We start from the raw sequence: 15,626 nt of genomic DNA on the forward strand, positions 1-15,626 counted from the left end.
CTGACTCCTCAAAGTCTTTCCACCATCTACAAAGCAGAAATCAGATATGTAAAGAAGTACTCTCCATTTGCCTGGATGAATGTAATTCTAGCAACACTCAAGCAGCTTGACACCATCCAGGTAAAAGCAGCTTTCTTGATTGCCACACAATCCTCTATCTTAAACATCAACTCCCTCCTTCATAGTACATCCTGCAGCCATGGTGTGCTCATCTCCAAAACATATTGCAGTTACTTTCCAAGGCTATTTCAACAGCACCTCCCAGGTCTACAACTGTTACCATTGGTGTTCCCATGCTACAGTTAGCAGGAACATGGAATCACATAAATTCCCCACAAAGTCACACAATAACATGAACTGGAAATGTTTTTCTGTTTCATCATTGTCACTACATCAAGATCCTTGATTCCCTAACCCAACATTATGGAAATACCTTCAACCTGACGACTCTGATGGTTCAAGTTACCAGTGTATCACCACTTTCTTAAGTATCAGGTCTGCAAATGAGCACAGATAGAGTTAAGGAACTCAGAAAAGAAATCAAGATACAATTTTTCCGTGCAACAGACAGTTAGAAATTCTGAAAAATCTGTGGATGCTGGGGTGGGACAACTGAATCTGGAACCAGAGATAAAAAAAATTGTCTGGTAAATATATTAAAGGCTACAGAACTAAAAAGATTTTGTTTCCTCTGGTGAGAGAATGTAGAACAAGGGGTACTGTTTAAAAGTAAGAGGCTGCCAATTTAAGAATGAGGCGACATTTTTTTCCTCTCAGAGAGTCATGAATCTTTGGAACTGTATTCCTCAAATGGTGTTGGAAGCATAGTCTTCAAATATTTTTACACAGTTAGATTCTTGAGAAGCAATGGAAAAAAAGGTTACCAGGGATAGGTGGGAATATAGAGTTGAGATTATAGTCAGATGAGCCGTGATCTAATTGAATGATGGAGCAGGCTCAAGAGGCTCTGTGGCTGACTCCCTGCTCCTAATTTGTATGTTCGTATATGGATCAAAGTATGATAAATTGAGGTACAGATCACGATCAGATCTGTTATAGTCTCAATGAATTACAGAACCAGCTCAAGGTACTGAATGCTCTGTTCCTGTTCCAATGAGATAAGGAAGCAATTATGCAGTTTGACATCAGCAAAGGTATCATGATGGGTGGAAATCCAAAGGCAAGAGAGTAGCAAATGTGCAAGAAGCAAAAAAAAAATCAAAATGGCCCTCAGAACTGTAGGAAATTTTCAGTCTCAAAGACTACCTCAATTCAACATTTGTCTGTTACAAATCCATCAATCTAAGTAACACAATTCAAAACAAAAATCAAACTTCCTGTTTTAATTTTACAATCCGTAATATCACTTTAATTCTCACAAGCTGTAATTGTGTAACCCTACGGCAGATGCTTCAGATGAGCCTGATTACTAATATCTTTCAGACTCTGAAGGCAAGACTTCATCATCCCATATCAGCTTCACTGCCCACCATCACTTAGAAGAAATTAGTACTAGAAATGGTTGCTTTATAGCCAATGATACAGATTGTAAAATAATATAAATATTACAACCAATATATTTTATTTACTATAGCAGCTGTCTGATTAGGGAACCGTTCAATTGTCTTATCACAGTGGGCTAGAAGCTGTCCTTAAGTCTGGTGGTACATGCCTTCAGGCTCCTGTATCTCCTACCCAATGGAAGAGGAGAAGAGAGAATGTCCTGGGTGGGTGGAGTCTTTGATTATACTGGCTGCTTCACCAAGACAATGAGAGGTAAAGACAGAGTCCAAGGAGGGGAGGCTGGTGTCCATGATGCGCTGGGCTGTGTCCACAACTCTCTGCAGTTTCTTGCAGTCCTGGCAGAACAGTTGCTGTACCAAGCCATGATACATCCTGATAGGATGCTTTCTATGGTGCATTGGTAAAAGTTGGTGAGAGTCAAAGGGGACAAACCAAATTTCTTTAGCCTCCTGAGGAAGTAGAGGTGCTGGTGAGCTTTCTTGGCTGTGGCATCTACGTGATTTGACCAGGACAGGCTGTTGGTGATGTTCACTCCCAGGAACTTGAAGCTCTCAACCTCAGCACCATTGATGTAGACAGGTGCATGTACACCACCCCCTTTCCTGAAGTCAATGACCAGCTCTTTTGTTTTGTTGACATTGAGGGAAAGGTTGTTGTCATGACACCATTCCACTAAGCTCTCTGTCTCCTTCCTGTACTCCGACTCATTGCTGTTTGAGATACAGCCTACAACGGTGGTATCATCTGCAAACTTGTAGATGGAGTTAGAGCAGAATCTGGCCACACAGTCATGAGTGTATAGGGAGTAGAGTAGAGGGCTGAGGATGCAGCCTTGTGGGGCACCAGTGTTGAGAATAATCGTGCTGGAGGTATTGCTGCCTATCCTCACTGATTGCGGTCTGTTTGTTAGAAAGTCAAGGATCCAGTTACAGAGGGAGGTGTTGAGTCCCAGGTCTCGGAGTTTGGTGAAAAGCTTGCTTGGGATTATTGTATTGAAGGCAGAGCTGTAGTCAATAAACAGAAGTCTAATGTAGGTGTCTTTACTGTCCAGGTGCTCCAGAGCTGAGTGTAGGGCCAGGGAGATGGCATCTGCTGTAGACCTGTTCCGGAGATAGGCGAATTGCAGTGGGTCCAGGTTGTCTGGGAGGCTGGAGTTGATGTGTGCCATGACCAACCTCTCAAAGCACTTCATGATGGTGGATGTCAGAGTCATTGGTGGGTAGTCATTGAGGCATGTTACCTTGCTTTTCTTCAGTACCGGGATGATAGGAGTCTTCTTAAAACAGGTGGGAACCTGAGACTGAAGCAGGGAGAGGTTGAATATGTCCGCAAATACTTCTGCCAGCTGATCAGCATAAGATCTGAGCACACGGCCAGGGACACCATCTGGGCCAGGTGCTTTCCTCGTGTTCACTCTCCGGAAGACTGATCTTACATCCTCCACTGTGATCACAGGTTCAGCTGCATTGAAGGCTGTCAGGGTGGATGGTGACAATCCACTTCCCTTCTGTTCAAAATGCACATAGAATGCATTAAGTTCATCAGGAAGGGATGCGCTGTTGTTAACTATGCAGCCCGACTTCATCTTGTAGCCTGTTATGGCATGTAAGCCCTGCCATAATTGACGGCTGATCAGGTACTCTATTTTGAGTTGGTATTGCCTCTTGGCATCCCTGATAGCTTTCTGAAGGTCATACCTCGATTTCTTGTACCGATCACGATCCCCAGATTTGTGTGCAGTAGTCTTCGCCTTCAGTAGGGAGTGGATCTCCCGGTTCATCCATGGTTTTCCATTTGGGAACATCCATATTGTCTTCTTTGGTACACAGTCCTCCACACACTTGCTGATAAAGTCTGTGATGGTGGTGGCATACTCATCAAGGCTGGCAGCTGAGTCTTTGAACATGGACCAGTCCAGTCTCAAAGCAGTCATGTAGGAGCTCATCTGCTTCCTCAGACCAGCACTGCACAATTCTTTGTACCGTATCCTCCCGTTTCAGTTTCTGTTTGTATGCAGTGAGAAGAAGCACAGCCTGGTGGTCTGATCTCCCAAATTGAGGACGAGGGGTGACTCGGAAGGCATCTTTGATGGTTGTATAGCAGTGGTGAAGGGTGTTGGTGCCCCTGGTAGAGCAGGAGATGTGCTGATAGTATTTTGGTAACACACTCTTGAGGTTGTACATAATTCTTAATTTAGCTCAATCAATGTTAATAATGATATATATTTGATATGAACATACAAAAATGATACACAGGTAAAATCAAACTGGCCCATTGGATCTCACTTAGCTACTCAAATGAAGTTTAGGTGTATGACATCAAGGGCTAGAAGTTTATAAGTCAATGAAGTCACTTGCTAAAATTCCACTGTATAGAGGACACATGTCAGTTTGCCCCACTGTTGTTTGTACACTATTTTCATTCACAAATCTTGTGCAAATTTTGGAGGTGCTGATCACAATATCTTATTATAAGCATTCATTAAGTGTGATTAAGTTCAGGAAATTCCTTGTCCCTGCTGCAACTTAATAACTCTGACAGTCATTGTCTCTCCAAATGAAAATGGTCACTGATTCCAAATGTTACTCAAAGTTACTGTGCATCTTAAAGGGTACCTCAGAACAGGAACAGAGTTCCTTGTTACCTATGCTGATCTCAAAATCTTGGTGGAAGATATAGCAATCCACAGAATCACCAGAAGTGACTATCGTGTGCCTCCATTTTCAAGGTTGACAATGATTGTAGAGGGGGACGTGAGTGGCTCTAGGTTCAGATAGCTTACCAGTGGTAGGAGGTAGCTAAAGAAAAATGGCCATAGTGATGCCACAAGGGCATGATCTTGATGCATTAAGCTTAATGACTTTATATAAGCTATCAGGGTTAATGGAGGTATCAAAAAAAATCTCAACTCAACACAGGCACTAATACATCATTCACACACATCTTACACACTTACAGCTATATAACCATGGATTCCATTGTTGCCAGGAACTTCTTGGCACTCCCATAATCTGACTAGCAGATTTCAAGGTGGTAGCTAATACCTTTCCAAGGGGGAGAGTCAGTGAGTGCCTGGTATATGGGTTTGTCATCCACTCTCAGAGGAGAAAATCACCTTTCATCCAGCTAATCTAGACGCTTGTTGCTTAAGGCAAGACAAGGTAGTCCAAAGCAAATTCATCCAGACCTACAGCTGTTCCCATCACCCTTCAAAACTGTTACTATCTCCTTTCCTAACTCTGATATACCATCATCTAGATGGTGGAACAAAATGGGTAACACTCATGGTACCGTGTCTCAAAAGGAAATGTTAAGACTTCCACTTGATGTGGATGGTCATTGTCAGTTGTAAGTGTGATGCTATGATTACCAGCCACTTAAAATGCAACATTACCCTGGTGGCAAAGAGTCTACAAGCAAATTGCAAGCCTTTAAGGCTTTCTTTAGCAGCATGAGAACGGGAGGGTAATGTTTATGTGGCCAAAATACAGCATGCAGTAGACGATAAGAAAACACAATCTCTCTCTGGAGTACTGTAGGGCATTTTCTAAGCATTCTGGACAGCACGATCTCATCTTGGAGACCAAATGCCACTCTCCTCTAAACTTCTGCGATGTTAAAGCAATCTCAAACACAACCTGCAGCCATATATAAAAGGAATTCCTCCCTTTCTCACAACAGGCAGACATGCCAGACTGTCCGGATAAACACCATCGCACTGGCCATGATTATTTTTTTATTGATGATCACACATTATTTGTACTTTCAGGTATAAGCTTTCTGATTCATGAAGAGAGTTTGGTTCATGAACAGAGCTCAAGGTACCACAGTCACAGTCTATTGCTCCTTGAACTTTGGGAACCCTGCAATCCTGTCAAATCCATGTATCCATTATGATTACTGTTTTCACGTTGAGGATATTATTTTGCTTTTATCGCAACAAAGGCACCGAAAGTTCATTGCATAATGAGACTCAACCACACAACCTTTAATTGTAGCTCTCTGCCTCATGGAATGAAATGAGCTCAGCTCCAAATGCCTTCCCAATAAACTTGCAAGTAAATGATTATCCCTTAACTAGCACAGTATTAATTACACAGCTACAAGTCAATTTCACAGGGAATTCATCAATTGGGTATTGAACATATTTGGAAGTGGCTAATTGAAGATTGAGTTATTCATTAAGAGTGCTATAAGGCTTGATTGAGTTTCGTGATCAATTTTGCACTCAAAATCAATCACATGCTGCTGAAAAAAGATGCAGGACTCAGTTGAATTCTTAGGCACACAGTAGGGGTAAGCTATGACACGAGCTCAATTTGGTTTAATTAAAACTGACAGATTCAGAATCTTCTAAGGCAGTTTCAATTTGTTGCCATTTTTTCATTTTAATCAGCTTTAATGTTCCTATAAATAGGTGTTCACCAGAATTAAATGACCTTTGTACATCCATTTAAGCACCAAGAAAAAATAATTAAAATCTATGGTTGACACTTTCTAAGATTACAGTTAAACTCTGGTCAATCTCCTGTAGCAATGCACACAAAGTGAAAGCTAAATGCATTAACCATATCAAGCAAGGTCAGAGGACTGGACAAATAAATGGACAGAAGAAAAAAAAGAGGAGGCACAAAGAGCAATGGAATTAAAGAGCTTGTGGGGGAAAACTGCAATCCTGTCAAATCCATGTATCCTAATGAGTGCAAAATGAAGTCCAGGTGCAGAGGGATGCACGTATTTGTATACAGTGGCATATTAGGAATTAGATATACAGGAACAAGCCAAAAAAATCATGGACAGGAGACTGCACTGGATATTTTTCCAGAAACAACATGAGAAAATAAAGAACACTTAATCAGAAAGAGAGCCAACAGGAAATGTAGTGCGTTGGAAGGTGGCAATACATACAGACAAGGAGTTAAAATGCACGCAAATAGCAAAAGAACGCAGTAAGAACATTATTGGCCAAATGCATTCAAAGATGACACTGCCATTTGCCTGACAGGGTACTGCAGCAGTTATAGGGAAATTCTTAATTGATGTCCTAAGATAAACCATAGGCTATGTCAAAGCGCCAAGACCAGCCGACTGAAATCACTGAACAGATTTGTGATGAAGATTTAGATTGCAGGTAACCTTCACTCTAAAGCAAGATACTTAATTGCATCACTGCACAATCTGCAAGCATAAGAAATTCAAGAAACATATTATCAATGATGAATATTGTGATTGACCCTGGTATCAAGAATTTTCAAAGTAATTTTGCAAAAGGAACATTGCAGCTGAGTCAGTATTTTAAGATGTAATATTCAAAATTTATTTAGTTGCAAACTGAAATCTTTTGAAAAATCTGGAAGAACACACACACATATATCTATAGTACCCCACACATCTACCTCCTCAACCTATACCTTATCTCTACCTTATAGTGCACCATAAATAAATGGATTCTATGGTAATGAACAGGAGAACTTTAGTGATAATGGAATTCTTTCTCAGTTAACTGCTTGATCATTTTCATCAATACTGACAAAGGTATACCCAACAATATACCTGCTATTTGAAAATACATTATACAGCCATGATTATTCAGCATGGATGCAGACCAAAGTTATAGAGTCATACAATCATCCAGCAGAGAAACAGGCCCTTTGGCCCAAAGCATCCACACCAATCAGTAAGCACCCATCGATGTTAATTCCACTTTTCCTTTCAAAACCCCAACCCCTCCTCTAATTCTCCTATCAGAAGCACATTACATACACCAGAAGCCAATTACAGGAATCATTTCACCTATCAACCAGAATGTCTTTGGCATGTGGAAATAAACCAGAGCACTAAGCATAAAGTCATCCAGTCACAGGAAGAATGTACAAACTCGATACAGATAGCACCCAAGGTCAGGATCGAACCCGGTCTCTGAGGCAGTAATGCTAACCAGTGCATCACTATGCCACAGTCTTAATTTATGAAGAACAAATACTAGTGCTTCCAACAGAGATTTACAGAAAAACTGGCATAATGCACTTAATTCTTTTTACAGTATGCATTATAATACATTTAATAAATATTACTGATGTGCTTCAGAATTTTCATTATGTTTCAAATTTATTGGCAAAAATCTGCTACTTCATTATACATGGTGTTGCTATTCAAAAAAGGCAATGCAATTACAATGTTCTTGAATAAAAGTTTCACTTTGATATAAAAATGACACACGTTGCTCTGCATGCATTCTTTCTTCATAGATCAGATAAGCATCTTTTAACCATACCAATTCTGAGAGCACTTTCAGTTTGCAACTTCATGAGATACAGAGTTTCAGAAAATGGACTGCAAGCTACCTTCAGATAATTAAGATAATGTCTGGATAAGTCGGGTTTTCCACATCAGTGTACTAGTTTAATGGCGTTTCCATCTTTGGAGTTAACTGAGTTTACTTAACATCTCTAGTTTTTTGTTGATTTTTGACTCAGGACATTCCGTTAATGTTTGTAACTCAAGCTGTGCAAAATTTGTTCACCATCAACTAGATAGTCATTTGGATAAAAGCTTAGCAGCTGAAACACCTTGAAAAGGCACTACAGCAGAAATTGATCTTCATTTATCTCCACTGAATTCACAGTATCATAACTGCTGTGTGTTGTGCTAATTCTGAGAAATAGTCTCACTGAAGTGAGTGTGTACAAAGTTGCATTTGAAAGCAACCAAAGGTAATTTTCCATTGTGCTTCAGAACAATTTATATATTCAAGTGATTGTGTAAGATATACCATTTCCTTTAATTACAATGGATTCACTACCTCCAACCACTAAAATCCAATTCCTTTGAATCCAAATATAAACATAAAACGAATTAATAATTATTCTAGATATTATCTCTATTTAAATAAAATTACAAGATTTTTATAACCTGTAAAATTATTTATTTAACATCTCAATGTTGGAAACAGATATATAAATGTGCCTTCAGAAAATAAGCAAATTTTGTTTTAAAACATCTTTACACTTTGCAAATAAATGACTTAAAATTCATTGACAATTCTACATTCTGTACAAATGAACAGCTATCAACATTTCTGAAACTGTCCAAAATGCATCTATAATTATTCAGCCTCATTTTCATTATTGCTGCTCCGCTGGGTCACATCTGCACTGAATAAATATAATGTGACTAAACATCATGTTAAAGGTACAAGACAACCTCAAACTATCTATAAAATTTGGACTTTTCATAAAATATATAGATACACATACACACACACATAATTTTCTTTACAGGAATTACAAAATCGTTACCCTGAGGAAACCAAGACATTTCAAAAAGATACAGCAACTCTCAGTTAAATTCCATTTAAATTAAAGCGATATAAATTATGATCCAAAGTAAACCTTGGCTCTTCCAATGGGCTAGAATTTGTAGGAACCAAAATGAAAAAAGTCTTCAATTTGCATTTATGGTTGAGGAAATAATCTTTATCACACAACAAAATAATTTTTTGTGTTATACCTTCAACTGAAGAAAATGCCTGATTTTTAAAAATGAAACAGTAACAAAACAGGTCAATCTTTACTTCACCCAAATATTTCCCTCTGCATACAATGACAAACCACATTAATTTGCAGTACAAATCATATTAACTTGCAATCATATTTATGACATATCGCCTGAAGGAAAACTCCAGATCCCTGGTCACAATAAAGCATTTATTTTCTGTTATCAATATTTCCGAATTTGTCCAATTTATCTCAGGGAAATTCCAGTATTTTCAGCAATTCAACAACTTATTTGTTGAAAGATCCTAAATTATCTAGACAGTTCGAATAAGGTGCAAATAAAACCAGGTTTAAATTTGAATACTATAATACAAGATAACCTATTATAGTATATAATTTTATAGGTTTGCCAAATAAGTTGTCAAGTAGTTGCATCCAATTTTTGGGGTTGGATAAATATTTCTTAGGACTGGACAGCAATTGAGAACATGGGTAGGCTTGGTAGTGGATTGCAAATGATGCAGAGGGTGGAGAGCCAAAGGCCAGAGGAAATACTGTGTGTCCAATGTAGGGAAGAAAGGAGGCAGGGTGCAAGAAAATAGTATTTGGAGGGAGAGGGCCTGAGGGAAAGTGAGAGGAGGTTATCAGATGAGGGGTTACTGAAGAAGAGAACCAGGGATGGTGAGGGGGTGGGGTGGGGGGGAATTGCAGATGAGGGGCAATAAGGGGAGGGTAGGAGAGAGGTAGTGAGTATGCTTGAGCTGACAGATAACAACGTGCACATTTACTTATGTGCTAATGTCCATGGAGCAGAGCAGTCACCTTAGGTCCCACTGCCATAAAATCAAGACCTTGTGATCAACATGAACAACAGCTATCCACAGTAAAAGTCATGCATAAGCAACTTCCACTCTCTACATCAAATCTGCAACCTGGAACGTCAGGACCCAATAGCTACAGACCTGAATGTCACTCCGCTATTAGAGCTCAGGAACTCTGACACTTTGATATGTCTGTTCTGAGCGAGACATGATAGATAGGAGATGGCCAGCTCACAGTTGAAGATGGTCCCAACATCTTTTCCCAAAAGGACAAACAGGAAAAGAATGCTGTATTCACAGGGTGAGCTTTAAATAAGTCCCACTGTGGGATGTGAATGTTTTATAAGGTCAACTCACTCTAATATAGAACCAGTATGCTCTGATCACGAGTGACTACGTCTCAACCCCAGGATGATACTTGAAGATGTATATCGGCTGAAATGTTGAATAGTGGTGTAGGCTCCAGGAGCCAAGTAGCATAATCCTACTCCTATTTCTTATGACTCAAAATTCTATCTCTTTCATTTTTCTTTACACGACTTCAGATTGCACTACTATCTTTGCACCATTCTGTTGTTTTGCACTCATCGCTGTAATTATTATTGTATTTATTATTACCATGTATACTTGTTTACTCTGTGAGCTTCACACAAGCAAGGAATTTCATTGCACCCTGGTGTATATGACAATAAACTAATCTAAATTAGTATGCAAAAGAAATAAGTGTAAATTAACACATTTTTTAAACAACAATAAATATGTCTTACCAACATCAGATTTGGGAAAACTGAACAGGAAATAATTCTACTAAATAGTACTACACAAAATATGTATATTTTCAATCACTTTTTTTTAGAAACATGGCCAGCATTTACTGACCATCCCTAATTGCCCTTGAAAAGATGGTGGCGATCTACCTTCTTGAGCTGCTGAAGTCCTTCCGTTAAAGATACTTCAACTATTCTGTTGATGTAAGAGCAGTAATACATTTCAAAGTTGGGACACTGTGCAACCTGCAAGGGAACCTCATGTGGTAGTGTTCACAAGTGCCTGCTGCCCTCGTTATTCCTAGTGGTAGAGTTCACAGATTTGGGAGGTGATGTTGGAATTGCAGTGTATTTTATAGATGGCACCCTGATGATGTGCACTGATAGAATGTGTAAATGTGCAGCTTAAAGACCGCAAAGCAGAAATGACCTGATTTAGGTTGGGAGAAAAAACAATAACACTTGAAGGTTATAAAACAAGTTTAAAGCAGTCTGGAAGATGTATTAAAATCTAACTGTATCCAAGTTTGGTGATTTTCAGTTTTCTCAATGAGTTTACTTCACAGACAGTGCTGCAAAAAAAATCTTGAAACACTCCAATTTTATGTGACTTACTAAATTAGGGCAATAGTTAGCATAACGCAATTACAGTGCCAGTGACCCAGGTTCAATTCCGGCCACTGTCTGTAAGGAGTTTGTACGTTCTCCCTGTGTCTGCATGGGTTTCCTCCGGGTGCTCCAGTTTCCTCCCATGTTCCAAAGACGTCCAGGTTAGAAAGTTGTGGGCATGTTACGGTGGCGCCAGAAGCGTGGCAACACTTGCAGGCTGCCCCCAGAACACTCTACACAAAAGATGCATTTCACTGGGTCTTTCAATGTACATGTGACTAATAAAGATATCTTATCTTATTTTGGAGATGCCCATCCATTTCAGATACCTTACATAACAACACAGTACTTTCAATTGTGATGATTTACAAATAAAATAAAAAGTTTTTTCACATTTCTACAAGAAAAATATTTTACTTTGATTTTATTAATATTTTGTTGAGTGCTGTCATCTTGAAGAAAAATACTCTTAGAAGAGCCTATGAGTTGAGACTTGGGCTTATGATTGTGTTACATTATGAATAAATTAGAAATGAATTAATTTCAAATAAAAAAATGATGAGCTTTTCCCGAAAACTATTACAGACGAACCACTACAGAAAGATTACTTTTCAGTTATTCCATTGAAAACCAATCCTGCAAATAGTACCTGACCAGTTTATGATCTATTTGAAGGGACTATGATTCATCACAAAACAACATCTTGAAAATCTTTCAGCAAAGGAGTTCACTTCACCAATAACATCAACATGTGCTTATTTTGCATCTTTTACGAAACATCTAGTAAATCAATTTTGTCTCATTTACCATCCCAACACAAAAATAATACACAAGGTGCTTTACAGAATAGAGCCTGGCAACTTAAAGTCGATTGTTTTTGTCATGTTGCCAGCATGAACCCTCACACAGCATTATAATGAAAATGTAATCATTAAAATATATTTCCAAATCGGACCTTTCTTGAGATTTAGAAGTCAAATCAGCCCAAGAAGCTATTTTGCAAGTGAGTGAATGATATCGGGGTGTTGAATGAGAGCAAGATCCCACCAGCCTCGCAGATCTCCTCCCGAGTTCAACCCGTAGACCCCGACACCGCACCCCCCCCAACAAAGTCAGATTCTATCCTTCTGCACTTATTAGCCCTGACAAGTTTCCCCCACTCTTCCCCAGGCTTCCCCCGAAATTGCCCTTTGCTCCATTCCCCAAGGGCCTCCTCCAGGTTTCTCCCTATCCTCAAGGTTTCCTTTCTCCTGAGTCTGCCACCCCTATCCCCACCATTTAAACATCTGAATCCAATCTCCACCCCCCCCCCCCCCCCAAGCCATCCCTCCACTACGTTTGTCCCCAGGTTTACCTCAGTCCTCAGTGTTTCCTTTCTCCTGAGTTCACCAGCCCAATCCCCCCATTTAAACATTCCCTCCACAGAGTTTGTCTCAGGTTCACCCCAGTCCCAAGGGTTACTTTCTACTGGGTCCACCATCCCCATCCTCACTATTTAAACATCCCCCCCAATCCCCTTCATTGAGTTTGTCCCAGGTTCACTTCGGTCCTCAGGGTCTCCTTTCTTCTGAGTCCACCACCCCCATCCCCACCTCTTAACCATCCCCTTCAACTCCTCCCCCCAATTCTCTTTTACTGAGTTTGCCCCAAGTTTTCCCCAGACCCCAGGGTTTTCTTCCTTTCTCCTGGGTCCACCACCCTCATACCCCCATTTAAACATCCCCTCCAAGTGCACTCTATAGAGTTGGTTCCAGGTTTTCCCTTCTTCTGGGTCCACCACCCCCATTTAAATGTCCCCTCCAGCTCCCCCACCGCATTCCCCTCCACAGCGTTTGTTCCTGGGTTTCCCTTCCTGAATCCTGATGCAGGGTTTTGACCCAAAACGTTGACAATTCCTTTTCTCCCACTGATGCTGATCCCCTGAATTCTTCCAGCAGATTGTTTGTTGTCCCAGGTTTTCCCCTGTTCCCAGGGTTTCCTTTCTCCTGGATCCACCTGCCCCATCTCCACCATTGAAACATTCTTCCCAATCCCCTCCACTGAGTTTGTCATCTGTCCCAGGTTTTCGCTTCCCCATTTAAACATCCCCTCCAGCTCCTCCTCCCAATCACCACCGTCCTTAGTCCCCTCCACTGAGTTTAATCCAGATTCTTTCCACTCCCCCCCCCCCCCCCCCCCCCGTCACCTTGGTTAGCTGCGCGATCTTCTTGCTCATCTTGATGTGCAGCTCCTGGTTGTACTCGGGGGCCGAGCCCACCTTGCCGGCGGCCGGCCCGCCGCTGCAGTGCTGCTGCTGCTGCCAGCCCACGCCAGTCGCCATCTTCCGGAGCCAGTCGACCGAGAGAAGGAGACGGATGGGGAGGGAGGTGGAGCGGGAGTGTAGAGGCTGTGGCTGAAGCCGGGGTCCAGGGCCCGGGCTGGGGTCAGAGCCGTCCGCCCTGCTCCTTTGGCAGACGCTCTAGCCTGGCAGCGAGAGGCCGGCGAGCCCGTGCAGCGGCGGACTGGGAGCCGGCGCTCTTGCTAACCGCATAGACTCGCGGCTCGCCATGGTTACCGGCGGCCGTGGCTCAGCATGGCCGCACAGGCGCGCCTCCCGCTGCCGGACCGCCGCTGTCCCTCCGCCTTGTTGTTGTTGTTGTTGTTTCCCCCTCTCCACACACACGCTCGCGCCGTTACCATGGAGCGCGCCGACAGTTGACACATGACGCGCACCTTCCGGTTCCAGCGCCTCCGCGCGAGCGTTGGCTGTTCCCTCGAGGATGGTGCACGTGGGGAGAGGAGGGTCAACACGGTGCACGGAGGGTGAGGGTGGTGCTGGTGCACGCAACGTGAGGCTGAGGCTGGTGGTGCACTCAACTGGAGGGCGAGAGGAGGTGGTGCACTCAACGAGGGCGGGAGGAGGTGGTGCGCTCGGCTGAGGCTGGTGGTGCACTCAACTGGAGGGCGAGAGGAGGTGGTGCACTCAACGAGGGCGGGAGGAGGTGGTGGTGCGCTCGGCTGGGGGGCGGGAGGAGGAGGAGGTGCGCTCGGCTGGGGGGGGCGGGAGGAGGTGGTGGTGCGCTCGGCTGGGGGGCGGGAGAGGTGGGTGAGGGTGAGATGATCTAATCTCGAGGCAAAGAAGATGCATCTGATGAGTGAGCAGGGCATCTAGCGAGATATCTGCGACCTGTATAGGCTTGTGTACTTGTAGAGGAGTTGCGCACTATATTTGGAAGGGTCAGGTCAAGTTTATTGTCGTGTAAATGAAAACCTTGTTTGCAGCAGCATGGACAACACAATATAAATTATACATAAAAATATAAGTAAAAGAACTCTGTAGCCCTCCAATGTCATTTGGAAGTAAATAAAGCATGTACACTTCTAGGTTTCGGCAACAGATAATTAATGGTTAAAACAAGACTGAATGGAAAATGCAAGAAATACAGCAGCTCAAACAGTATCTGTGGCGAGAGAATTTAAGGGTAATTGTAACGTGAGCACTCATTGAACACCTGCTCTGCTCACTGGAAGCAAAAGTCTTCAATCATTTTGGTGGGCATCATATGTTACTCCTCTGAGGCCCCTGGGAACATAACTGTTGGTAAAGGGTTAAAATAGATGTTGGGTCAGTTGTAAATGAGAACTATCATGTCTGCTTCATGTTACATCTATTATCTCTCCTGGAATAGAATCATGGTGGATCAGGAGGCCATTCAACCCATTATACATACTGTTTGACCTGCTGGGCACATCCAGCAACCCTGTGCTTCACAACTCTTGCATTCCTTTGACTAAATTTAAGCTGTCTAACTGCCTTCATTTCATAGCATTTATAAACATGGGACAACATTTTCTTTCCCCAACTGCCCCAATTAACCAGTCGATCAAATGGCTTATCTTACAGCTTATCCTCATGTAAGCCTGACCTCACACTATCAGAAATATTCTCTTTGCCCTCTCGATCCCTTTTCCATTATCCCTGTAGCTTGATGCTCATTTTCTCTTTTCAGTTCTGATGAAGGATCCTCAAACTGAAATATTACTTGTTTTTCATTCCACAGATGCAACTCCTCTGCTGAGAGCTTTCAACAGTTTCTATTATCATGTAAGGCTCTTTCACTTCTTTTGGAAGTTAACATCCTTTACAAAGTATGCTATCCAGATTTAGACAAAATATCTCAGTGGAATCCTGTTTTATGAAGGTTCAGAAAAACCACACTTTTTTGCACTCTGTTCCTCTATGTTGGGAATAAAACTGAGAATGCTGGAAACACTCGGCAGGTCAGGCAGCATTTGTGGAGAGTGAAGCAGTTAATGTCTCAGATTAATGACCTCTCATTAAGATTGGGAATAGATAGAAGTAAAACATGTATTAAGTTAGGAGTAACATACAAAAATGCTTCTATTGGAGGGAAATGAACAGTTGACAT

General features: G+C 41.8%; 1 protein-coding gene across 9 annotated transcripts in view; it reads right to left on the reverse strand.

Annotated features, from left to right (window-relative positions):
* Positions 1 to 13,969, reverse strand: part of fam184ab (family with sequence similarity 184 member Ab) — a 105,206-nt gene extending 91,237 nt beyond the window's left edge. For 3 of the 9 annotated variants that reach the window (XM_052025475.1, XM_052025472.1, XM_052025477.1), the window contains exon 1: positions 13,403 to 13,966. In XM_052025475.1, coding sequence (XP_051881435.1) covers positions 13,403 to 13,537 — 135 coding nt within the window. In that variant the 5' untranslated portion in view covers positions 13,538 to 13,966. Of the gene's footprint in view, positions 1 to 13,402 lie in introns of all 9 variants that reach the window. The other 6 variants (XM_052025478.1, XM_052025473.1, XM_052025474.1 and 3 more) reach the window with 6 other exon arrangements.
* Between the last annotated feature and the right edge of the window lie 1,657 nt (positions 13,970 to 15,626).

The sequence above is a fragment of the Pristis pectinata genome, chromosome 10 (assembly GCF_009764475.1).
Source record: "Pristis pectinata isolate sPriPec2 chromosome 10, sPriPec2.1.pri, whole genome shotgun sequence".
Lineage (NCBI taxonomy): Eukaryota > Metazoa > Chordata > Chondrichthyes > Rhinopristiformes > Pristidae > Pristis > Pristis pectinata.